General features: G+C 39.3%; 1 protein-coding gene across 1 annotated transcript in view; it reads left to right on the top strand.

The window, feature by feature from the left end:
* LOC120570059 (receptor tyrosine-protein kinase erbB-4-like) overlaps positions 1 to 26,142 on the top strand; it is a 378,351-nt gene that overhangs the window by 202,795 nt on the left and 149,414 nt on the right. The window contains 1 exon segment of the mRNA XM_039818287.1: positions 24,182 to 24,368. Coding sequence (XP_039674221.1) covers positions 24,182 to 24,368 — 187 coding nt within the window.

Raw genomic sequence — 26,142 nt, 5'->3', positions numbered from 1 at the left:
GGGCCAGTTAATTGTCCAGGCGGGTCTCTAAATCAGAGAAAATAATTAATTCAGGTGGGTGGAAGGTGGATGATTTTAAGCTTACAGGTGGATTCGGATGAAGAGCTGATCCATGCATTAACAATAGATAGTGCGTTTGTGTGTATATAATTTACTGTAGCCTATATATTTGTATAGTTCTTGTCATACAAACATTTGTAGTGTTTTACACTAAAATAGCCTATAAAGGCTATAGCCATATACTGTTTATGTAGGCTATTATAAATATATGTGTGTGTGTGTGTGTGTGTGTGTGTGTGTGTGTGTGTGTGTGTTAATGTGTGTTAAATACAACAAATAAAAATGTACTACCCCATACATTCTTATCACATTTTGCCACGTTGTGAATTGAATTCAAAGTAAATATATAGAAGTTGTCATGAACACTTCTGCTCCTCCGACAGAGAACATAAAATACAGCCTATGACAAAACAGCTGATGCAGTTGTTCTGCACGTCATATTTAATTGACGTCGCTTTTAATGACGGCTTCGAGGCAGAGATGTCTTATGTTTGGTAAATGTTTGTTGCCTCGACTCCTCGACTCGGATCTCCTGTGGGCGGGCCTAAGACGCAAGGAGAGGAATCAGGGAATGGAATTGGGGATGCACAAACTGGGAATTGAGAAGGGCTAAGGCCTACCATAGCCAAGCTTAGTGCATGTTAGGCCCATGCAACAGGCAACTTCATTGTTCCAACTATCTGTCTTCCAAAAGTACCACGTATCATCTGAGGAGGAACCACAGAAGAAATCAAAAGCCTCCTATTGAAGCACAAGGCACAAATGTGAGGTAGTGGGGGAGGGAAAGTGTTTTTGTTCTATTCACAATGTTTCTGATTCTTTCTCCAAATAGATGAGAGAATAACTTAATTGCTCATTGACTTAATGGTACTGTTTCATGCAGATAATATCCCATTGCCTGACAGTGACGTAGAGTAGATAAAGGGTAAAGGACAAAGGATATGAAAAGGAGTTGAGAGAGAGATTGTGTATTGAAAAAGAGAAACATAAAGATACAGAGCAAAAGATAGAGAATTAGCAAGACATTCTTTTTTAGTATAATTGCAGCTTTTACCTTGACATGAATGCATTGTTGGGAGCTGGATGCCAGCTCCACCCATGTGAGCCATCATGTCTTTATCACTAATGTACCAGTGACTACTACTGTAATTACATAGGCTTTTGTCTAGCTTTGTGCACAACTATCTGGGAAACGAAAATTGCTCTGACTTTTCATTGACATCTTCAGAATATGGGCTGGTTCCAAACAGATGTTAATGGAGAGAGAGAGAGAGAGAGAGAGAGAGAGAGTAAATAGAGGAGAAGTTGAATGGATACGGTAGTTTTAAAAGATGTTTGGCGCATGCTTAAGATGATTTGTCAGGTTGCTAATATTTCCAGATATAGTCTGTCATCTGATAGTGACATAAAGCAGTTTGATTACAAATTCACTGTGTATTTAACCATTTGCCAACCCAATTCCTTTAAAGGTGCTGTAGGTAGATTGTGAAGATCCAGGACTTAGCCAAAGAATTTGAACATCAACAACTTCTCAGTCCCTCCCGCCCTTTCTGCTAGAGGCTAAACAATCTCCTAAGCCCCTCCCCCCACACGGTAAAATGAATGTGTGTGCATGAGCAGTGATTGACACACAGTTAGACACCCCCCCTGGCCCTGATTGGTATAAATGAACAGGGAGCTGTGGATCTTTGCAAATCGCACTACAGGCTGGAGTTGATGCCAGAGGAGCCAGATTTTTTATTTATTTATTACCTGCTTCATGTAGTTACCTGCTTCATGTAGAACATTTTCTCAACTGTTTCAGCAAATATGACAGAAAGTTAATTTTATAAGTCTTACCTACTTCATCTTTAACAGTGATTGTCCTATCAAATTTAAGCAACCGTGACTAGACAAATCAAGTCTCTCAAACTTTGCATTTCAAAGAGTTGAAGGGTTGTAACCTTAAAATATGAGAGCAGAGTTGTAAGGAGTGGATAGGTGCTCTAACTTAAGCCACTGTTAACTTGCTTGGGTAACTAGCTTACTACCTACAGCAGTAACCTACTACCTAGCTATTACTTCCAAGGCGAAGAGTTAGCTGACAAAATAGTTTTGTAGGGGTTACAGGTGACGTTAGGACTGACACATCCACTGCATGGGAGCCAGTGTAATACTGGTCCCAGATGCTAATAGGTAATGTTAGTGCTTAGACTGGTTATACAGGTTAGATAGACCATCTCAGATATCTTACCACAATATCTGAACAGAACAGAACTCCGTGAGCTAGCATAGATTAATGTGACTCACATTGCATGAGCACACTTAAAAGCACCAAGGACTCCTGTCACAGCTCCAGCTTCTGGTTGTGAACTAGTTAACTTCTTCATCAAGAAGTACTCTTAGGTGATCATACAGGAGATGTCCATTAAAATGATTCAAATATTCATCATTTCCTCTTTGGGTAACAGCTCCAAACTTGCTCCCCCATGTCCCATCTACTCAAAAATAAACTCCCCAACACCCACATACTCTCACAAAGACACACATGCATGCACACGGCTGTGTAGTATGTTACAGCAGCTTCTGTCTCTGTAGGGCAGTAAAACATTGCACAAAAAGCAATGGTTTTTCTATCTTTGAAGCGGCTGACTTTTTAAAACATTTCTTCCGCATTGGAAGAAAATAAGGAAAAGTTGTACAAATACTGCAGATGGAATTGGCTTTAAAAAGTCTATTAAATGGGACTTATTCTCAGGGGTTTTACAAGGTCACTTTCTGAATGTGCGTACATTACTGGCCTTTTTCAAAGCAGACATTTTGACATGTAGCAGGAAAAGAACAGGTGTAATTGATAACATTAACAAGGGCTGGATTATATTCAGGTGTGTCAGTCAAGCCACCATTAGTGATATTAGTTTCACCTGTGCTTTCCCTGCTATGTATATAATAACATTTTAAAGAATATAAGTCTATTAAAAGGTTTATAAAGGTATATGATAGTCAGAGTTGATGACCAGTGTTTCATTCACATGTGAAGATGAATGAAATCAAATGTTAGCAGTTCCTAATCCTCTATAACAATACATAATTGCAATAGCTTTTGTTGTAACAGTTTTTATTGATTTTTTTTTACAGTAAATCTTCACAAAGGACATGGGAGTGACAATGCTGTTGAGAGATGAGAAATCTTTGCCACCGGCATCTATCTTAATTCCTCAGTATTGAATGTCACTACATATTCTTGGAGTTTTATTTGCACAAATGCATTAGGCTATGTCACTTTTTTATTGCTGAACATGATCTGCAAGAAACACTCAGAGAGTCACATCATTTCAAAGTGTTCTGCTCTAATTCCACCACAACCCTTCAACATCTTAATTAAACATGATTGTTATCTAGGGTTGTCTAATTCTTGGAAATGCTGATGGGTCTGGCTGCCAAATAAAACTCTATGGGCTGGATACAGCCACTCTGCTGAGAGAGAGAGAGAGAGAGAGAGAGAGAGAGAGAGAGAGAGAGAGAGAGAGAGAGAAGAGAAGCCAAGTGGGTTAGAAAACTGTTTCCTTGGTTCCCTGTGGAGAGAGCAAGTCTATTTCAACAATTTCAGAGATTTCCTCTGTGGTCAGAACTAGAGGCCACATCACCTATTTCTCTTTTATTCTAATACATGTTTTATTGGGCCATTGCTTACCTCAGACAATATATATATATGGAGTGCATTTTTAAGCAATCTTTGGTAGAAGCATTGTCTAGCCTTTAACATTATTTGCACGTTTACTTCTAATGCCTAACATTGATTTTGTCCAAACTGTTGTTTGATATTCTTAATGGTAACTATTGTTTGCCATGGTGTTTTGTACACAAAGAGGCCATAGAAAGTAGACATTACTGGTCACTGAGTTTCAGTAGCAGATACTCCTAGGTTCAGTGCCAACATGTGTTGAATTTACCAAACCGTAGCCTGTCCTTATAGACTAAGCTTTTGTCCCTTAAATTTATTGATGTACAGTCAGTTTATTTATGTGTCATACACACTATAACACCATATGATAAGCACCCTGCTAAACACCAGTGATTGAGTTTGTGAGTGAGTTACCTCCCAGTTCCATATCGTGCTTATCTTAAAGAATCCTTTCATTTAGTAAAATGACTTGGTATGCAATGTGTTTGCATTGAGGTAGAATGGCAGCACTCCCACTCAAAGCATTATGCTATTACTTCAGGTTTTGTGTTTGTAGCTTCTGCAAGAAAACCTGCTTACTCTATAGGGGGGGAAAAACTGAGGTTGAAAGTGCCTTTCAAAGTATTTTACACTCCGCAAAGAATGTTCAGTAATCCTGAGTTGTATGGCATTCTGGTGGCAAAAACCCTCAACTTACAAATAAACAAAAGCACCTTAGCTTCTCTACCAACAAACTACTGTGACAATGTCCTTGTTTTGCTATAAGACTGAAAACTTGCATTCTTACACATACTTAGATTTTAACACATAAACAAGCAACAAAAATAACTTTTTTATATTAGCAACTACTACCATGATATCTAAGCCATTTGTGCCTGTAATGCAAAACGAGGGAGATACATAAATTCCCAGACTGAAACCTCACCTTTACACGGCCACTGCTCCTTCTTCTCCTGTCCTCCTAAATTTATCGAGTCACGAGGCCCATCAACCTTTATTAGCTAATAATGCTGTTAGGACCATTAAGCGTGGCTGAGGCTCCCCCACAGCAACACTTAACAGTCTCACTAGGGCACTAGTGGAGGACTGAAGTAACAGGACTGCTGTGTGACAACCTTCCTGCACCCAAGTGTCTGGCTAGACTTCTAATTTGATAGTGCAAAGACCAGTATAGCACTCCCAGAGGGTGATTGTCAAGTCACTTAAATCCATCCAAAAATGACTCCTGGTAATGCATCATCATTTGCTAGAATGAGTATGGGGTCCTTTTACAAGTCGCTTATTAACATTCAAGTTTTGTTTAAGTCATGAAGCAATATTGTACTATTTCCATGTTGTAAACTTCTAAGAAGAAATATTTTGACCCACTGAAATGTGATCCTGGAACTAGCACTGCCTCTCACATTTAGGCATCATTCCTAGGCCTCTGCTGGAATGCACTAAAGGTTTCCCGAAGATGCCTGGACCTCAGTTTGAGAATGGCTTTTTTTTTCTATGTTTCTGTGTTAAAATGCCCTGTCCAAATCGAAAGTAAAAGCACCCAATTGAGAGGAGACTGTAGATGATTTAAGGCTCCTGCAGGCACTCTTTGGATTACTGCAATGAAATATGCAGTGAAGGGCACAATGTAGTCTGGTTACTCCCAGGGCCGTGGGTGTTGTTTTTGTTGTGTTGTGCTAGGTCCAAACTCTTAGAGAATGGTTAGGGGATGGCCGCTGTAGATCAAAGCAGAAATATAATCAACTGTTAGGGAGAGAGAGCCCTCTATTCTATTTTCTCTACTTCCTCAGGGCTGAAAACAGGCTGTTGTTGAACTAAAAGTTGATAAAGGGAAAAAGGAGTGTACACTGTGTGCTTTCCACTTGTTTTGTAAGTAAAAATGGAACACATGGCCTGATTTGATGAGTCACATAGACAGCACTTAGTTCCTTGAAATACAAGATTTATTTTTGCAGTGCGCAGGTAACGTGAGGAGGCCAGACTGAGCCACTTACTACTTAGTCTGTAGCCTTTTGAATCGTTTTGCACCAAGCTGTCACACAGGGCCAAGGAAATCCATTCCCTACGTAGTTGAGGACGTAGAAATCTCACTGCACGCGCACACACACACACACACACACACACACACACACACACACACACACACACACACACACACACACACACACACACACACACAGTGAGCAGCCTGGTGTTTTCATTCAAATGTGTGTAGACGCGTATGTCTACTGTGCAAAACAGCTGCTCTGCAAATATGACAAATATGGTTTTATATTAGTATAGTGATAAGTTTCAATAACATGCACACAATCTGTCTCACCTTTTTCGACACCGACATGACAAACAGTTGTGAAAAGGTTAGGGAGTTTATTTAATTTATTTAAACTGGAATCGAGAAACATATCATCAACACAATGTAACGTTTTATCACAGAATCGTTTCATTCGTCGTTTCAAACTTTCATTAGAATGCAGCATTCTCTTCTACTGCTAGAAAACTTTACAACACCAAGGAGATTAGGTTCCCAGGCCTGATTAAGGAGCTAACCGAGAGCTACGTCCCACCCCTACACCCTCCTCCCACACGTCAGCTCATAGTAGGGGAGCGTGGGGAAGTGATTACTCTCGGATTAAGACTTGCCTCGTCGCCGATGTGCACGGCATAATTGAATAATGGCTGCCTCACCCGAACAGTCCCAATGCAGACAGGCCTCCCAGTCTTGTCAGATCGGCACAATATTAACCATGACACAAGCGTTACCAGGCTGGTAATTAATGCACTGAATCAATTACAAATTAGTCCATTTGGAGAATTCCTCACAGGAGTCGACTCATTACCAGGGCTCTGATGGAGTCGCGAGTTCTACTCATGGGAAGGGGTGTCACTCTACTTTTCTCCTTTTTTTTATTTATCTTGATCTATTTTCTCAAGGTAGGATAGGAAGACAAATGGAGGATGTAATTGATGCTACCTGCTACTTGGCATTACATTGCAAATTAAATTGTCAGCTACACAACATTGAATTCTTGGTTGTCCAACTAGAGAAAGCTAGTTAAGGCACCTTTAGAAGGGGAAGCTAATGAGTAACATTGATTTGACAGGCTGCTACAACTATGGTAGGTAGACTTTGGACTATAGGCCTATACTGTAGGTAACCTTCAAATGTAGCATTACAAGCTGTAATAAAGGTATTGGCTATTACTGACCTTTTTATTTTTGTATTTTTCAAACAATATATACATTTTTATTTAGTTTCCTCCAACCCCAAAATATTTTTTTTCTTTGATTGTAGGTGTTAAGAATATTCCTGCCAGTTGCTTTGGCTACAGAACTGGAGATGATCATTGGGCGCTGCACTGTTGCTGTCCACTGCGCCTGAATAGTTACGGATCAACTGCAGTGGACAAATTACAGAAATTAATAAAGTATATATTGATCATCTAGTATTGAACGAGGGTGGTAATGTGATGAATATGGCCCTCTCTCTTCTCTCTGTATTAATGGCTCTCATAGCATAAGGTGAACACCACCCTATTCATTATCATGCCAAAGGTGAAAGTCAGTCTTAATGACAGAGGGCTTTTTAGCTCAATTCAGAAACTGTCACAGAGGTGAAATGGGAAAGAGCTGCCATTAAAAGAGACAGGGAGGAAAAGTATGGAGGAGGCTGTGTGTGGTTTACATTCCCCTGCCAATAAGCCCTTGAAAGGCAAGGAGCATTTAGGGTAACGGAATACAATTTAAAAAAGAAAGACTTGATTTATTCCCAGTACAGCAGATAAAGGACAGTACTATATGTTTCGTTATAAACTATAGTTTTGACTGTACATGTTAAACCCAAATCATTTGACTCTGTATAAAAACCTTTTTTCAAGGAACGCAAAGTAATCCTGGAATTTCAAGGGAGAAATTTGATTAAGAGCAATAAAGGCAGCGCCAGACTAATGTGCCACTTTATGGAGCAACTCTCATACATCAGTATAGATGACTGATGGGTCTCAGCTAAGGAGAAGCGAAATGTAGGTTTTTGCCTGAAATAATAGTTAATCCTGTGAACACTTAAGGTAGATGGGAGTCACATTTTGATTTATACAATGAAACTAAGATCAATCAAGTCCAGAATAAGAGGCTTGTGCTGAGTTCAATTTACAGGCCAGCGATTAAATTGGTTTAAGAAAATGACTAAAGGGGACATTGTACTAAGTCAAACTATTGCTGATCTCATTCACTACACAATTTCTCACTCGCATTTCATTCAAAAGGTAATTTTCACATTTGACTCATTCTGACATTTGATTGATGCTTTCTGAGATGATTTGTACTATATACCCACCACCCATCCAGCATGTGTCAAAAGTGCTTTGATTTTATTTCATTGTTCAGCTGGGTTCTTGAATTGTTTCTCAGTTTATAAGTCACAGTTGCTCTAAAGCACTTTTTTTTACCTCAAGAAAACTGAAACTCTACAGTAGATTTTACGCACATGATCCCAAATTCCAGCAACACTACCTTAAGCATTAGATCAAAGCTGGCTGTCAGCTCTGTCAAATTGTCAACAGGGCGAGTGAAGAAAAGAATAAAGAACCAAGACATGCTCAAAGACAACCCAAATACAATAAAAATAAGAGAAACCCGTACATTGGTCTTGTTGTTGATAATAGAGATTCCAAACGTTTTTAGCATGCTGATGAGTATGAGAGTCTCTGTCGTTGCCATTTATTGGAGTGAAAATCCCAGAGATGTGTGACTTTTAAAGAAAAAGCATATTGACACCCTGTTGCATGACATTTTGGCTTTAAGCTTAACCACTGATATTTAGAGTAGTGGTGTTGTGTCTGCCCAATGTCCCACATCAGCTTAACTGCAGTGGACTGATGTGGATTTTACTACAAGCAAAAGGGAATCTGAGTTGGGGCAATCTTTAATGTGCTCGCAACATCATGGTCCCAGACCAAAAATTTGAAAAAGGCCCTGGATAATGCTGGACTCCTTGGCCTGCCCTGTGTTGCTCACACTATTCAGGTGGTTGGTAATAAGGGTCGTTTGGCTCAGATAAGTGGTGCTCATGTGGAGGCTGTTGGGGCGCAAGCTAGTTATTATGCCTTTTAAACATCACACTGTCCTTTTCTAGCTATATTTCAGGAGTTTACCTGAAAAGTAAGATCTTGTTCCTTTGCCTCAGATGTGATTCCTGCTGTCACTGTGCTGCAGAGACTCTTGACCAAAGAAACTGGCGATGGCAGCAAAAATGATGGCAGCTTTAGCTGAAGTTCTTAAGTTTTGTTATTCTGCCCTGATGGAGAAAAAAAACATTTCCCCACAACTCTACTTGATTCAAACTTACTGTTTGTGTGTGTGTGTGTGTGTGTGTGAGAGTGAGAGTGAGAGAAAGAGTGAGATAATGATGGAAATAAAAAGAAAACTAAGGATGACCAACCTTTTACTTTAGTATTTCCACTTTTCGTCATCAACAAGCATCAACATTGCTGAGCAGTGCTCCTGTAGGTGCCGCCCTACAGTTAGATACATACATACTTTGGAAAAACCACAATTTCTCTGCTGTGTGGTTAACAGATTGCGGTTTGCTACTTTGGCCCAAATGTCATGAAGATACCTCTCAGCACCATGCAATAGAAATATAGCGGCGTAGTGACTTTCAGTTGCAATTTCAAAAATGTTATTAGTTTTAGATGCATGTTTTTGGTTTTGCTTTATGCTTTTTATGGTATGATCTCAGTAATAGTTCAATGTTGTTACAAGTAAAGTGAATACAACAGTTGATGAAACTAACAAAATCACAATCTTACTATTATGATAATTTATAACTACAGTATGATTAAAGGTACAATATGTAACATTTCTACATTAAAAGGTCTAAAAATTACTATACCTATGTTGTATATTTTGTTGAGTTGTCTACTTACACTGTCCCAAATGTTTCCAAAATTTTTAAAATTTTAATGACATGGGATGTTTCATTTAGTCGCATGTCACCGGTGTCATAAAACCTTTGACCCCTCTAGTTACTCTAACTTCCGTCAAAACATGGGAACCCAGATGATACGTTTAAGAGTTATTGCAAATCATACAATGTCACCGAAAGAATAATACTCAGTAACCGTAATACATCTTGCCCAAGGCGTCCGAGTCTTGCTGGCCATGGTGTTGTGCTGAAATTCTCCCTCCTTTAGCGTTTAGTGGTGTTCTTTACAGTTAAATTTGACTGACAAATGGTGACTGTCCTGCGGACAAAAGGTGAAGGTGGGGAGAATTCCGGCAGCAACACCCGGCAGCCATCCCATGGATGTAGGCGTATCCTCGGCCGTTATATCCGGGGCTGCGGGTCGGCCCCGAAGATACTCGGAGGCCAGCTGCCAGCCTCAGCCACAAAGTAAGTCTCTCAGCAGTGTTGAGTAACGTTACAACAAACCCTTTTCCTCCCGGTGCTGAAAACATCAAAAAAGTGAGACTGACGTGAAATATATTGTGATATTGTGGTTTTAGCTGCGAAATAATGTTAGCTTGCTTGCTCGCTAACTGGTCAACTACCAATACAAATCAAATCAAGATGTAATTATGTGGGGAAGCTGCAGCTATTTTATCAGAATTGCATGAATAAACGTTACTAAACGTAACGTGGATAAAACTGTAATGAACTGACTATGAAAAAACTACAACTCCCATAATGCCACTTCACGACGTCATCAAAAGTCCGTGATTACATCCATTGTTTTGATTGAGAGACCCCTAGCGGCCGAAAATTACATATTGTACGTTTAGATACTTACATCTGTACTTGGTATTTGCAAGTTCCATGATGAAGTACTCTTACTTTTACGCCATTTTTATTTGAAGAACACGTGTTTGCTTGTTCATTACAGTGCATTGGTGTACACTTGACTAGAGACAGGGAAAAAAAAGGCTTTCAGTGTTGAACAGATAAAATGAAAAAAGAGGTGGAAACAATAGACAGAGCAAGGAAGAGAGAGACAAGATACATGCATTGTCTTAATTACTGTGTTAATAAATCAATAGGAGTTGTGCTATGCTTCATTATCTGAGCTGGGGCAAAGAGAGAGGAATTAGACAAGCTGGGAGGCATTGGGCAGGAAAAGCTCATGAAGAACCACCCTTATTCAACCTCTGACCACCGAACACCCATCCACTGCTCGCCCACCACCACCTATTCTCCATATCTGTATAATCACACTTCTTACCTTAGATTTACAAAAGGGGGAATCTGAGGCTTTGCAGAAGATCTCACTCCTTTTTCAGTTCTTGTGACTGCAGCCATTCCTGCTCATCAGAAACATTAGCTGACAAAATATACCTATTATATACATTTTTACAATATCACATTGCAATTTTTACTATAGATTCAAACCAGAGCTGGGCGATATGGAGAAAATCAAATATCACAATATTTTTGACCAAATACCTCAATGTCGATATTGCGGCAATATTTCAGGGTTAACTATTGGTGCTTTCACAAAATACCTACACAATGAGATTTTTGATAAATAATCGTCAGTAATAAACCCTAATAATAACCCTAACCCCTAGAACAGTCTGCTAAGTTCAGAAAATTACATCACTTTACTGAAATGCAGCCTTTAAAACCAGTAAAGTACAACACTTGACAACACGTGTTATATTGCAATATTACGATATCCAAAATATAAGAAAATAACTAGCCTCATATATTGATATCTATATAATATTGATATATTTCCCAGCCCATACTAAGATGTTTTGATCAGTCTCAAAACAATGTACTTAATGTACTGTCTAGTAGCACTAAACATTGACTAAATAGTTTGAATTCTTAAATCCATATATATATACCAATACACACACACTACTGGTCAAAAGTTTTAGAACACCCCAATTTTTCCAGGTTTTTATTGAAATTCATGCAGTTTAATGTCTTCTTGTACTCTGAAATGAAAGAATAGAACAAATGAACAATTTAAGTTAAAAAATAAATCATGGAATCAATTTCTAAACCAAAATGTATTCTAAATGTTTGACTCATCAAAGTAGCCCCCTTTGGCACATAAAACAGCTGAACACACTCGTGGAATTCTTTCTACAATGGAAATCAAATATTCTTCAGAAAGTTCTTCCCAACTCTGTTGCAGAAGTTCCCATAAATGTGTGGCGCTTGTAGGTTGCTTTGCTTTCACTTTTCTGTCCAGTTCATCCCAAACCATCTCAATGGGGTTTAAGTCTGGTGACTGTGCTGGCAACTCCATGTTTTGAAGCTTACCATCTTGTTCTTTTTTCCTAAGGTAGTTCTGGCATAGCTTGGACTTCTGTTTTGGGTCATTATCTTGCTGTAGGATGAACCCCTGACCAACTAGGCGCATACCAGAGGGTACTGCAAGGCGCTGCAAAATGCTGTGGTAGCCGTTTTGGTTCAGGGTGCCTTTCACTCTGTACAAATCACCGACCCTGGTCCTACTCCATGTTTGACAGTTGATGTCACACACTGAGGAACCATCCTTTCGCCTACTCGACTACAATCCTGCGTGATGAACCGAAGATTTCAAATTTTGATTCATCAGTCCATAACACCTTCTTCCAGTCTTCAGTAGTCCATTGATTATGTTTCTTGGCCCAGGCAAGCCTCTTTTTCTTATTCTGACGTCTTAGCAATGGCTTTTTTGCTGCAACTCGACCTATCAAACCTGCATCTCGAAGTCTTCTCTTTACAGTTGAAACTGAGACTTGCTTATTACGACCACTATTAAGCTGTGCTTGAAGCTGTTGTCCTGTGAGCCGCCTATCACGCAAGCTGTTGACTCTCAGAAACTTGTCTTCTGATTCTGTTGTGGCTTTGGGTCTGCCAGACCTCTTCCAGTCAGAGTTTCCCCCAGATTCTAAGTGCCTTTTGATGGTGAAGAATACTGTACTCAGTGACACCTTGACTTTCTTCGCAATTTCTCTGTAGGAAAGACGAACATTCTTAAGTGTTATGATGGTCTGTCTCTCTTTTGTTAATTTCCTTTTTCCCGCCATTTTTATAGCAACACACTACTTTCTGCAGTACAATACTGTTCAAATAATGCTCACGAGGGTACAGTACCACAGTGTGTTCCAACAATACTTTTAATTTTGTATTGGACCACATACTTAGTCCTATGGACCCTACATGTGGCAAAGCTGAGGAGAAAGTGGTCCTTTCTGCAACTTTCCAGTGTAGCCATATGTTTAGGAATGGGAAGCATCCTATCTAAATGGAGTCCAAAAACCGCATTAGTTTGTGCAGCAGACGTTCCTGTAGCAAGGATTAAGCAGGCTTTATGATGTTTTTTGTCGTAGTAAAATACAGTAACACATGACAATGTTACTAATTATGAGTAAAACATTATATAAACTGAGAAACAATTCAAGGACCCAGCTGGACAATGAAATAAAATCAAAGCATTTTTGACACATGCTGGATGGGTGGTGGGTATATAGTACAAATCATCTCAGAAAGCATCAATCAAATGTCAGAATGAGTCAAATGCGAAAATTACCTTTTGAATGAAATGCGAGTGAGAAACTGTGTAGTGAATGAGATCAGCAATAGTTTGACTTAGTACAATGTCCCCTTTTGTCATTTTCTTAAACCGATTTAATCGCTGGCCTGTAAATTGAACTCAGCACAAGCCTCTTATTCTGGACTTGATTAATGACTGTGAACTTACCCGCTTAGAAATTGCTGTTAGATAAACTATACTCTATTTGGGCATCTTGTTATCATTGTTGACATGATTTTCCTCCACTTCCTGTAAATAGGGATTGCACAAATAAATTCTAAGCTTTCTAAGCTTTCTTCTTCTATCTGAATGAATATGAATGACCCAACTCACAGTTAGATACTTGATATTCATACGTGAGGTTTTTCTGTTTTTAAGTCCACCTCTGTCCGCTTACATGATTCTCTCCCTATTCAGCCATCATGGTGTTTTCTGTCAATGATGCATGCACCTTACAGGCCTTCCCTGTCATCGTGCTTGACAAGTAAAATGTCAAAACCAATGACACTCAAGCATCAACGGAACACTAAACATTGCCTTGGCGTACATGACATGCACACGCTGAACAGGGACTTCTCAAAGTCACCCATTCTTGCCAATCTCATTAGTAAGTGACAGCCACTCTAAACATCAAACAAAAGCCAAAAACTCACTTTGTCACTTTCATATGTCAGATAATTCCTGTTCTTTTGCCTTTTGTCCTGTTTTAGTCATTATATACATTATTATACATTACTTGCTGCTGTATACACATTTTAATTATTGTAACTGGAATTGCCTTTATTGCCTTACTATAGAGGGAATTTTATTTGTATTTGCCTCATTGAAATCCTCAGTGAAATCACTGAGCAAAACAGCGTTCCTAGAAAGCAGCTGGCATGACCCCCGGTAGAGGCAAAGGAAGGACATGGAATGCCAACAGAGCAATTTCAAATCTTTTCATGTCACTTGTTCAACAACAACAGTCAACAACAAAAAAAGTATAATCTGACATGAGGATTCCTTTGTACAGCCACAGAAATGCACACACACAGATTTGTTTCATGAGAGCATAAGATTTGTGATGTAAGAAACAGAAGGGATAGTTTCTCTTCATCTTCTAAGAAGAGTCATCATAGTAATCGCGTCCAAGCAATAAAAGACATATGGATGATGCGCGCACACGCACACGCACACGCACACACACACACACACACACACACATACACACATCAAAGGCAGCATCCACTGCAGGTGTTTGAAGTGGCTCATATTGCGTTTGAACCACTCCAGAGGGATTGAGGTGTTACCAGCAGGGCCGGAGGTGGGCGACATGAAGCAAAGCATGGCAGCACTGGTGCTGTAAAAAAAAAAAAAAACTTACAAATTCCATCAGGGACGCTGCCCCTACTGTGAAACATTGTGCTCACGCAGCGCAAATATGATGATATAATAAAGTCATAATATAACTGACTTTGTGAGTGATATGCATGAGTTATTCACAATGGAGGGTTAACACTCATTTATGTAGATTAATGTCAGAAATTAATGTCAGAACAGTAATGAAGCCTTCACTTTTCAAAACGAGACAATTACCAGCAATATATCTAGTAGGTTGTCACTTACATTGAGGATGAGCTCCTGGGAAAACTCTGCAGGATTTTCTCACTTACACTTGTAGACACTCCATCCGGATTCTGTGTCTGTTTACCAATGTGGATGTGAGCTCAGGCAGAGGGTTTAGAGAAGCAATATGGAAATAGAGGATGAGGACTTAGTGATGCAAGGCAAACCTTAAGCCCTCCCAGTGCACTCCTGTGTATCAGACTTCAATGACCGCAGACCTGTGGAGCACATCGGTACGCCTCAATATGTATGGAAATGAGAGGGAATCATGCTAACGTGTGTTAAGTCTCTTTAAACATGCTAATTTTGTCATTAGACTTTCAGCCCGCATCACCTTTCCCAACATTTCACCCCTCCTCCTCAGACCCTTTGCCATCTTTCTGTCTCTTTTTTTGACCTGGGTGGTTTTAATTATGCATCGAAACGTACGTAGACCCAGTCCGATCCACTTGACTGGGCTCCTCTTCCTGCATTGTGCGCCCCACTGTCTCCCTTTCCTGCTTTATCCTTTCTGCCTTCTTCCTTTGCTAACTCTACCTCAGAACCTCCCTTCCTCTCCTCTTCTTTCAAAAGTTGGGGATTGAAGGACTCGATTTTAAAACCATGCACGTCTCGGTGACTCAAGTGAGGGGTTTGTTCCGCTGCCACACTTCCGTTCACAAATGCTCCAGCTTGGGAAGAAGGGAGGAGGGAGAAATCCCTGTTAATCTAGTGAATCTGGCTCTCTCAGTCTCTTTTGTTCACTGTTACTGGTACTCTGGTGCATTGATCTCTTGGGAGGCATATAGGGTGTGTGTGTGTGTGTGTGTGTGTGTGTGTGTGTGTGTGTGTGTGTGTGTGTGTGTGTGTGTGTGTGTGTGTGTGTGTGTGTGTGTGTGTGTGTGTGTGTGTTTGTGTGTGTGTGTGTGTGGGGGTTGCAGAGTTGGGGGGTTGCTAAATACTTCAGTCTACATGAAGTGAGGGAGTCTAACATCCGACTCTTTGCAATCTCAGTTTTAAAAAAAAACAACCTACATATTCACTAAAGGGACTGTGGAAGATTAACAATTTTCCTATTGGAATCTAAAATAGAAGTGCCTATTTTGCCAGGATATGACCATGTTTACATAAAATACTGAACTGGAATAGACAAAAGGACCAAGAGAGCATTTGTCTTGGATTTTAACAAGATGAGGCTGGTTCTCTTTCACATGTGCCCCATTCACCTGTATCGAGATTGTTGAAGAGCTATTTTAAGAGAGAGAAATCCAGGACAACAATGTGGCATGTTGTTATCTTTAGCAGGTAATTTACTGCTCTAATTGCACTCCTCTAAATAGAGGAGGTCCTTTAAATGACTCAGGAATAAATTTAGTGCAAGCACACACGCACACAAAAAATAAACCACAAAAAAAATGAAATATGCTGTTATGTATATTTCTATTGCTGTTCCCTCACCCATGGTGTTGCAGGGTATGCTTTTTTTGTTGATCTGTGTTTAATGAAATTGGCCGCGCAGAGCAGATTTGGCCATTAGCTCAGCAAGGGCATGTAATCACTACGAGTTGTTTCCCTTTTTTCATGCAGTTCATTATTGAACAAACAATCTGTGGGAGAAAAGTGTGTGTTCCTGCCATCTTCTTTCTCCCTTGTTTTATTTCCCTCTGCAAGGCTGCACTTTGGAAAGTATTGATTCGGTGGCTTGAAAATAACAAACCGCCAACCGTGCGAGTTGGGTAATAAACAGGCTCAGGAAAAAAAAAGTGGAAAAAGCACACGTGAAGTGTGTGCCCTGAAATAATAATCAGCTACCGTATATGCTCAGATTCAGTCAGCCAGAGTTTATTGCTCTTACTGTTGTGTGCCACCCTCTACCTGGTAGCAAGAAAAAGTACCTGGGTTGTAGCAACCTGGTCTCACAGAATTCCGTGAAATGAACACGGCCCCTTAACTCAAAATCTGTGGCAGTTTCACGGATTCGTCGAAAATTCCGTGACAGGCCCACGGATGCGATGCCTATGTAAGTCAATGACAGGCATCATCCGTGGTACCGCACAGATTCCCTGATCACAGCACGTTTCTTTCTGTACAGAGAAGCTGTATACAGCTTTGCTATTATTGGGATTTTTAGCCCAATAACCGCTGTTTTAATCAACATTTATTCACCAGATCTTATCATGGTTTAATTGTATTTCTTTTAATGTTATTATTTCGGTCTGTTTTGGCCAGGGAAGCTGGATTGCTTTGTTGTTTATTGATATTTTTTAAACTATAACGCTACATCTAGCAACATATATTTAGATATTATCATTGTATTCATTTCTTTATTTTAATATTATTATTTTGGTCTTATTACCGGTGAAATATTACTGTATGCTGTATGCTGTAAGACAGAACACAATATGATCCGAGCTGGGCAAATGCAAAGCTAATTTCCCACAATGCAATGCGGGCATTCATTTCAGAGAATCAGACAGTGATCAGTGGATCTTTAACACCAGTATCGCTTCAATGTACATATAATCAGTGGTTTTGTTACCAGCAACAACACGTTGCTCTGTTTTGTTCTAGTAAGTTATGCACCGTAATAACGTTAAAACAATCAGCTGAAGACTCGGGAAGTGACATAGTAATTCCTGCACGGCGTCTGTGAAAGCTTGCTGCACGTTGTAGCCTACGTGATCATTTGTACAATAAATATACCAATAATGAAAAAATAGTTTTATGCTTATCTTTGACTTATTTGCATTTGTTTTGACTTGTTCTGTTGTTAAAAACAAAAACAATTTAATTGAAGCATTTTTTATCTTATTTTCCATGCATCGTTATTTAAAAACGCAATTTTCTAATTTTGTTGTTGATGAATGTTAATAGCAAAGACTAAAGGGAAAAAAACATGAGCATATTCATGTGTGGGACTTGATTTAACGTCACACTGCATTATTAGTTGTTTTAAATAAATGACTTTTTTTTTAGTTCAGTTTGTTTTAGCACTATTTATCATTCAGACATACAGAACAGATTCCACAATATGAACCTGGTAATATTGGATGGTGCACAGAACAGATAAACACAAAATGAGCAAATAACTGACTTTTTTTGAAATATCAATTTATGGTAGGCCTAAAATATTAATTATTATATTCAGAAGATGATCATATCAATCACCGTGGTTACAGCATATAGCCATATAGCCTTCAAAATTAAGAAGGGACTAGTTTTAGGAAGCATTTCAGGAAATTAAAAGGACAAGCAGATTGGTGCTGAGATGTATATAGCTTTGTTTGGGTATGTGTACATATACAAAATGTATTTTGGCATTTTTTTTCACAAACTGAGGAGTTGGTTGTGACATGGGTCAGAGGGTGTCAGAGGTCATAAATGATGAACCAATCAATCGGCTCTGCTCCTATAGGCACCTTGGTGTTCATATGGACAACACCTTTGGCTGGAAGGCCGTGTTCAAAGTGTGTGTTATCATTTAGAGCAGACTCACGGTGAATCAGAGGGTTTATGTTATACAATATAAAAACATCTCATTTAAAGTTTGGTTGTCAGGTGACTGTCATGGAGGTTGTGGAGAGGAATAGAAACCAGTCTCTCCAGGTAAGCACAGAGAATATGGTCTGATCTATCTTTATTCTCCATGCCAAGTAGCTCTTATCTTCTGCTGGCAACCCAATGTAAACTAAATATTTCTAAACTATAGGCCTAATTTGGACCTAATTAAAACTTTAAATAATGTTGCTTAAGGCTGGTTGTGGAATAGCTTCATGATATAATGCATATAGGGTTGTGTGTAGGTCTTTTCACTGTTTGTGAAAGATGAGCAATAGATTGTGGCTGATAATGTGCTTCAGTCTGGCTGCATATCACTTTGTTAATGTTTTTTTATTGTAAGTATATGTCAGCTGTATGATAAAACAATATGTCAAGTGTTATGTGTGAAGCATTTGAACTCAAGGCAGATATCCTTCTGGGGGGACAATAAAGTATCTCCTGCAAAGTGGTCTCCATGATATGTAAGAATTAAAATGTTGTCGTAGGACTATAGCAAAGACATCGTTGGAAACTTCTCAACCTGGAGAGTAACATATGTCAGTCAGAAGAGGATACATTACTCCTGCTTTGGAATATTGACCTCTGAACCTTGAACCCAGTCCATGTTTGAAGGCTTGTCATTTAGCAACAGAAGGTGCTACACACATAAGACCAGCTGTTATAGAGGTGCTACACACATAAGACCAGCTGTTATAGAGGTGCTACACACACATAGGACCAGCTGTTATAGAAGGTGCTACACACAGATAGGACCAGCTGTTATATAAGGTGCTACACACACATAGGACCAGTTGTTATAGAAGGTGCTACACACACATAGGACCAGCTGTGATAGAAGGTGCTACACACACATAGGACCAGCTGTTATAGAAGGTGCTACACACACATAGGACCAGCTGTTATAGAAGGTGCACCACACATAAGACCAGCTGTTATAGAAAGCTCTGGACCTCAGCTGTCATGTAGATATGGTCTCCAAAGTTTACTGTAAGCACTGTCAAATATGGTAATAAGCTATTTTCACCTATTCAGCGATTAGATTTTTAAAATCTGATGACACCAGTGTGTTCCCCATCCCAAAAAAAACCCGGGTGTATCCAAAATTCTACACTGTCAACTCCTAATTATGACAAATATACCAATATATTTAAAAACTACAACTCCCACTATAGACGGGCCCCAGAACCTGTTACAAAGCTTGAGCACTTGTAGTTCTTCCGGGGTGGGTGGGGGGACTTGTTTGGCTCCTGTGTTTCTGCTGTCTGCTGTGAATGGGTTTCATTCCATCCACAATACATGAGACAAATACATATTACATTTTAATATCTTCATTGTTTACATCCTCAAATACAACGTTAGACAAAACATCAATATTACGAATATTATGTATTTTTTATCTTCTTATCTGCCGAGCGGCACGTACCACGTCACTTCCGTAGTATTCCGTGGATTTTTAAAAACGTTATTACGGTGCATAACTTACTGGAAGAAAGCTGAGCAACGTGTTGTTGCTGGTGACAAAACCACTGATTATATGTACATTGAAGCGATACTGGAGTTAAAGATCCGCTGATCGCTGTCTGATTCTCTGAAATGAATGCCCGCATTGTATTGTGGGAAATCGGCTTTGCATGCGTCCAGCTCAGATTATATTGTGTTCTGTCTTACAGCATACTGTAATATTTCACCGGTAATAAGACCAAAATAATATTATTAAAATAAAGAAATGAATACCATGATAATATCTAAATATATGTTGCTAGATGTAGCGTTATAGTTTAAAAAATATCAATAAACAACAAAGCAATCCAGCTTCCCTGGCCGAAATAGACCGAAATAATAACATTAAAAGAAATAATATTAAGCAATGATAAGATCTGGTGAATAAATGTTGATTAAAACAGCGGTTATTGGGCTAAAAAAAATCCCAATAATAGCAAAGCTGTATACAGCTTCTCTGTACAGAAAGAAACGTGCTGTGATCAGGGAATCTGTGTGTAGACCACGGATGATGCCTGTCATTGACTTACATAGGCATCGCATCCATGGTCCTGTCACGGAATTTTCAGCGAATCCCTGAAACTGCCACAGATTTTGAGTTAAGGGGCCGTGTTCATTTCACGGAATTCTGTAAGACCAGGTTGGTTGTAGGTATGGCACAGTGCCAGGGCAATGTCACTGGAATACAGTACACAGACTTGGAGCTATTTGGTTGTGTTGCAGGGTTGAAAAGACCTTCAAACCCCAGCAGGGTGAATGTGAGTCATCCAACATACCTCAGCTCTTGGCTAGTGAAATTAAGTCAAAGTGTGAGGTATGGCCCTGATTGTCTAACGCTGTGTTCACACTGATGGCACAAAAGAGTACAACATAGACACACATCAAAGAAGCTCAATATATTGTACACTTATGTATGCACTCATAGATAAAGGGACATGCATCAACATTTGCTCCCTGGGGCCCTCCATCATCCTCAGTGATTCTGCAACTGTTAAAATATTTGAATCTTCAGGGTTCATACGTTTTGAAAAAACCTGGAAAAGTTATGGAATTTGAAAAATGCAAATTCCAGGCCTGGAAAGGTTTTGGAAACATAAAAAGATCCAGAAAGTTTTGGAAAAGTCATGGAATTTGTTTTAACACAGAATAATATGTGATTAATAAATGTATTTTCACGTCGTCTTAACCTCAACGTTGTATTCGGGGAGCGATATTATGAATCCCACTATGAACCACATACATGTCATTCATTTTATAGTTAAACCTCTGAGTGTAAACTTTAACACAGATTTGCATTCTTATTGTATAATGTCGACTGACATTTTCAGGAACAGACATAGTCATGCAAATCTGCCAAAAAGTCATGAAAAAGTCATGGAAAAGTCATGGAAAAGTATTGGTTAAAATGCGTATGAACCCTGTAGCTTACTTTTATTTTCCAACTAGTTTCTAAACCGATAAACACATGCGCACACACAAACGGAATATAAATTTACATCAATACACACAGACTCACCAGATTCTGGCCGGTCTGGTTCTATTAATGGTAATCAGCAGGGTAATGATGACGGAGCTGTGACTGGCTTACTGGTGGCTGACGGCCATGCTCTCTGACAGCTGTCAGCCGCCATGACTACGCTGCCAGGGCCCTCCTTAGGACTTATTTCAGCTCAGCACATCAGCTGCAACAGCACATCACACACAGACTTGTTGATTATCAGCATCAGCGGGGCCGGCGTGGAAAGACTTCTCTGACCGCCTGTCTGCTAATGACAGCCACCATGATGGTGGATGGGAGAAAGAGGACACAGCCTGTCACTTTGATTCATGCAACAGCATCTCCAACTGGGTGGTTCCGCGCCAAAGTCTCGACAGTCGTTATATTCCCTCCTAAATGACATTTAAAGTGTGAAGCAATGGCTGTCCTTGTGGCTCAGTCACCCCAGGCCGGGCCCCTGACATGAGTGCTGAACCAGTTGCCAAGTTTTGCATTGAGGTCAAAAGCCCCAAAACAAGTTCTCCCCACTCAGATACTCTAACTCAACTCGCTGGCATGATTGAATCTGTGGAAAGGGACCTTGAAGATAGATGTCAATGATATGATGTACTCCTGACTTTTTTTTTTTTTTTTTTACCCCTGTTTTGTTTCGTTTATTTTTCTTCTCTGCTGCATTCTCTCTATACCCCTCTTTGCATGCAAACTTATTTATATTCCGTACTTCCGCATTTAAAGCTTAAAGTGAATTACCTTCAATGTAAAATAAGACATTAAGAAGCACTAAAGGGTAGGAGAAGAAACATTGTGATTTTCTTGGTGGATTGGTAGATATGACAACTTTGAAATATTGTTACTACATTTTTATGTGTATTCAAACTACATGGGCAACATTCTGCAAATACAGCTTGTACAATAATACAAGATACTATCAGAGATCAACTTATTTAAACTGCACAATACAGCAAAATGACATCCAACATTGGCCTAGTTTTTGGAAGGCTTTGAGTGATATATGCAATGCGTGGCTCTGCTGGTTCTTCATTCAAGCTTGGAGAAAATGTGAAAGACATTGTGAAACTGTGGACTGTATGTATCCAGCTATTGGATCTTGCTTTTACAGGAGGTGGCAGGGTAAAGAAAAACAGGAACATTGCTGAACTTACATATATACTGTAGAGGGAAACATATCTTAAAAGTGATATATTTTTTTGTAAAAACAAGATCTACTGTAAGTCATAAAATGGTATTACTTGATTTTCAGTGGCAACTTCTAACATCATTATTACATTACATTCCATGTCATTTAGCTCAGTGGTTCCCAACCTTTTTTCCTTGGCACCCCCACTCATGTCTAAGAAAAGTTGAGGTAACTCTCGAGATAGAGCCTTACTTTCTTTTTGATACAGAGGAGTTATCAGCACTGTTACGTGTCTCTGCCAGGTTTCATTCATAAAACAGTGATGCCGTGGCGGTAGGAAAAACGAGGATACAACAAAATATATAGTTTTCATACAGACTTTTGTATACATTATATATTCTAGTGTATTATCATAATTTGTTTAACGTGCAAATATATATTTTTTTACCTCAACCTCAAACCAGATAAAGACTTGCGCCCCCCCCCTGTGATCTTTGCCGCCCCCCCTGGGGGTGCCCGGACCCCAGGTTGGGAACCACTGATTTAGCTGACGCTTTTATCCAAAGCGACTTACAATTAACTGCTTTCAACTCTAAAGGTTCAAAGGTTTTTTTATGTTTATCCGAGGTGTAGTCTGAAGAGATGTGTTTTTAGCCTTCGGCGGAAGATGTGTAGGCTTTCGGCCATCCTGATGTCGATAGGTAGCTCATCATCAAACAGTCGGGATTTCGTTGAGTGATTAGTTTTCCCTCGCTGTGAGGTGGCAGCAAGCAGGTTGGCTGATGCAGAGCGAAGTGGGCGGGTTGGAGTATAGGGTTAGACCATGTCCTGGATGTATGCTGGGGCTGATCCGTTCGTGGCCTGTATGCAAGTAGTAGTGTCTTGCAGCAACAGAATGTTGACCAATAAAAAGAATATTGGCAGTCAACAGACAACAGTTTACCAGAGATTGTGCACTGCTGGATTGACTCATAGCTTCTAAGAGGAAGAACTGCCTGCAGAAGAAAAACAAAATGGGAAGAAGATGAAACATCTTTTAAGCATCACACTAGATACCACATGGGTCATGTTTTAAGGCTTAAGCTTTCCATATAGAGTAGAAGAGTCGATTTATGCAAGGTAGATAGACGCAGAACTACCAAGAAGAACTAATATTAAGTGCTTTTATACTTTTGTTCACTTCCACTTACAGATGCCAGACCTGAACTTTGAAAGTGCATAATTTGAAACAGCCTATTATCAGCAAAACCCATTTTCTTAGAAGAGCTTATAAAAGCCAGTATCAGAGGACTCAGATGAGTACTCCCTTTAAAATAAATGATTACAATCATACGACAAGATTCACCTAGATGGACCAACATCTTTGTTAAAGTAGGCAGACAGTAAAGCATGCAAGCATCATCATAATCAATATGTTGCACAATGTCAAATATATGTATCATCAGTGGTGCATTGATGGCTGAAAACAATGTTGGCTAAACCCTGAGTTCCTTAGACTCATGCACTGAAAAACCATGAATATGTCGTCCTCAAGGACTGCTAGCGGGCACTACATTTTTGTAAACTACCTCTTAGCCTTGTACTAGCTTATAACAATATTTTGCATGGTTAAAACACACTAACATCCCCCTCCTTAACTCTTTCCACAGTCAATCCGAGAAGTGACAGGCTATGTGTTGGTGGCCTTGAACCAGTTTGACTACCTGCCTTTGGAGAACCTGAGGATCATCCGAGGAACAAAGCTGTATGAGGACCGCTACTCCCTCGCAATCTTCCTCAACTACAGACGTGATGGAAACTCCGGTCTGCGCCAGTTGGGTCTTAGAAACCTCACAGGTGAGTGATTGAGTTATTTTCTGGTTGCTAACGCTTCTGTGTTGTGTCTTGTTTTGGGGATTTGTGAGTCCTTTTGAGCAATTACATGGCCTGTTAGTCAATGACAATGCAAACAGGAGTCCAATCTTTTAAAAAGCTTGTTTTTATCTGAGATCGAGTTTAATATTCTATATTTCTATGCCTCCTGGAGTGTGTGTGTACCAGCGTTATTATAGTTTTTAATTTTTCATTAGTTTTAATTTTTATTTAGATTTTTACTTTTTGTTTTCAAATTCAGTTAGTTTTAATTAGTTTTTAAAGCGGGTTTGCTAGTTTAGTTTAGTTTTTATTTTTTGAAAATGCTTAGTTTTAGTTTAGTTTTTATTAGTGTTAGTCTTAGTTTTAGTATTTTTTCATAATATGGGTTACTTGTCAGGGCTAAGATTCAAAAAGCTCAGAAAAAATTATTGTGTAATAATAACGCAACAAAAAAATCATACACTTTTAGAAATATATTTATTCACAATGTATTCAACAATACTACTGGTACATAAAATGTACATTTGAGGATGAGCACAAATATGTAAACAGTCTACACAAGACGCCGCAGTAAGTGCAAGACATGAACAGGTGTTTTGAACTTTGGTTCGAGTAAAGTGGTGAACTTTTTGATTTCAATCGACTCACACAGTTGTGTAGACATCCCAGTATCAATACACATATTAACCCACGCTTCCTCCCGCTTATGAAGTTCCTGCGTATTTACTAACCAGCAGCTATCGGGTCGCCGGTGAAAGCCCTCCTGTGTGTTCTCTGTTGCTGTTGTCTCAATCATCTATACCCGGGTTTGCGCTTCTGTTTCTGGGAAAGGGGGCTTTGCGTTCTCCTTGAACTTGTTAAGGTAAGCTAGGTTAGCCTCCGTGTTTCGTTCTTAAATATAATTTTAAATTCGTGGGATTTATCTTGTGTTCAATTTAACATGGAATGTCGGAATTTCTGGTTTCCCAGTTGGAAACTATATATGTCTATGGCATAGACTGTATAAAACAGGTCTATGGTCAGAAATGTCAACTCTGAAAGATATAACTTTATTTGCTCTGTGAAAGACATTGACAAAGACGAAAACTAAGGACATTTACTTGATTATTTTATTTTAGTTAGTTTTGCAAACAGACATTACAGTTTTAGTTAGTTATTGTTTTTATGTAATGTCTCGTGTTTATTTTTATTTCAGTTAACGACAATGTTTTTTCCCTCCTAATTTTCGTTATTTCGTTCGTTTTCGTTAACGATTATAACCTTGGTGTGTACATGTTAACATTTTCATTCACCACCTGCTGGGAACTCCTAAAAGGTTAGGACAGCTGAGATGATTTACTCCTAAGTCTGAAATTTAGACCAAACAAACATCATTCAGGACCTTAAGCTAGTTAGGGATGACTGTCAGATGCTTATTTCTGGCCCAGGTTTTGCTTTTACCTGAGGCACACTGCCCAGGATGAGTTTAGCAATCTGCTCCACAACTTGTAATGTTCATTTTTATGATTAATAAGCCGGACGTCTTAGCAAATGGAGGCAATTCACACACCAATGTGAGCTTTAGGAACAGAGGATGATGGTGGAATGGAAACAGACTCCTATTTTGAAACCAATTTTCGTTTTTGCTTGGCATTGAATGCTTCACAGACCCCCGCCTGAAACTGTATTACTCACTTCATTACCCTGTTTCAAATTGCTATCTTTGAGTTATTAATAGTTGTTTAGCACAAAGTTGTCTACATTCCGATCATTTTGA

The sequence above is a fragment of the Perca fluviatilis genome, chromosome 12 (assembly GCF_010015445.1).
Source record: "Perca fluviatilis chromosome 12, GENO_Pfluv_1.0, whole genome shotgun sequence".
Lineage (NCBI taxonomy): Eukaryota > Metazoa > Chordata > Actinopteri > Perciformes > Percidae > Perca > Perca fluviatilis.
This window is presented reverse-complemented; position numbering and strand designations above follow the sequence as displayed.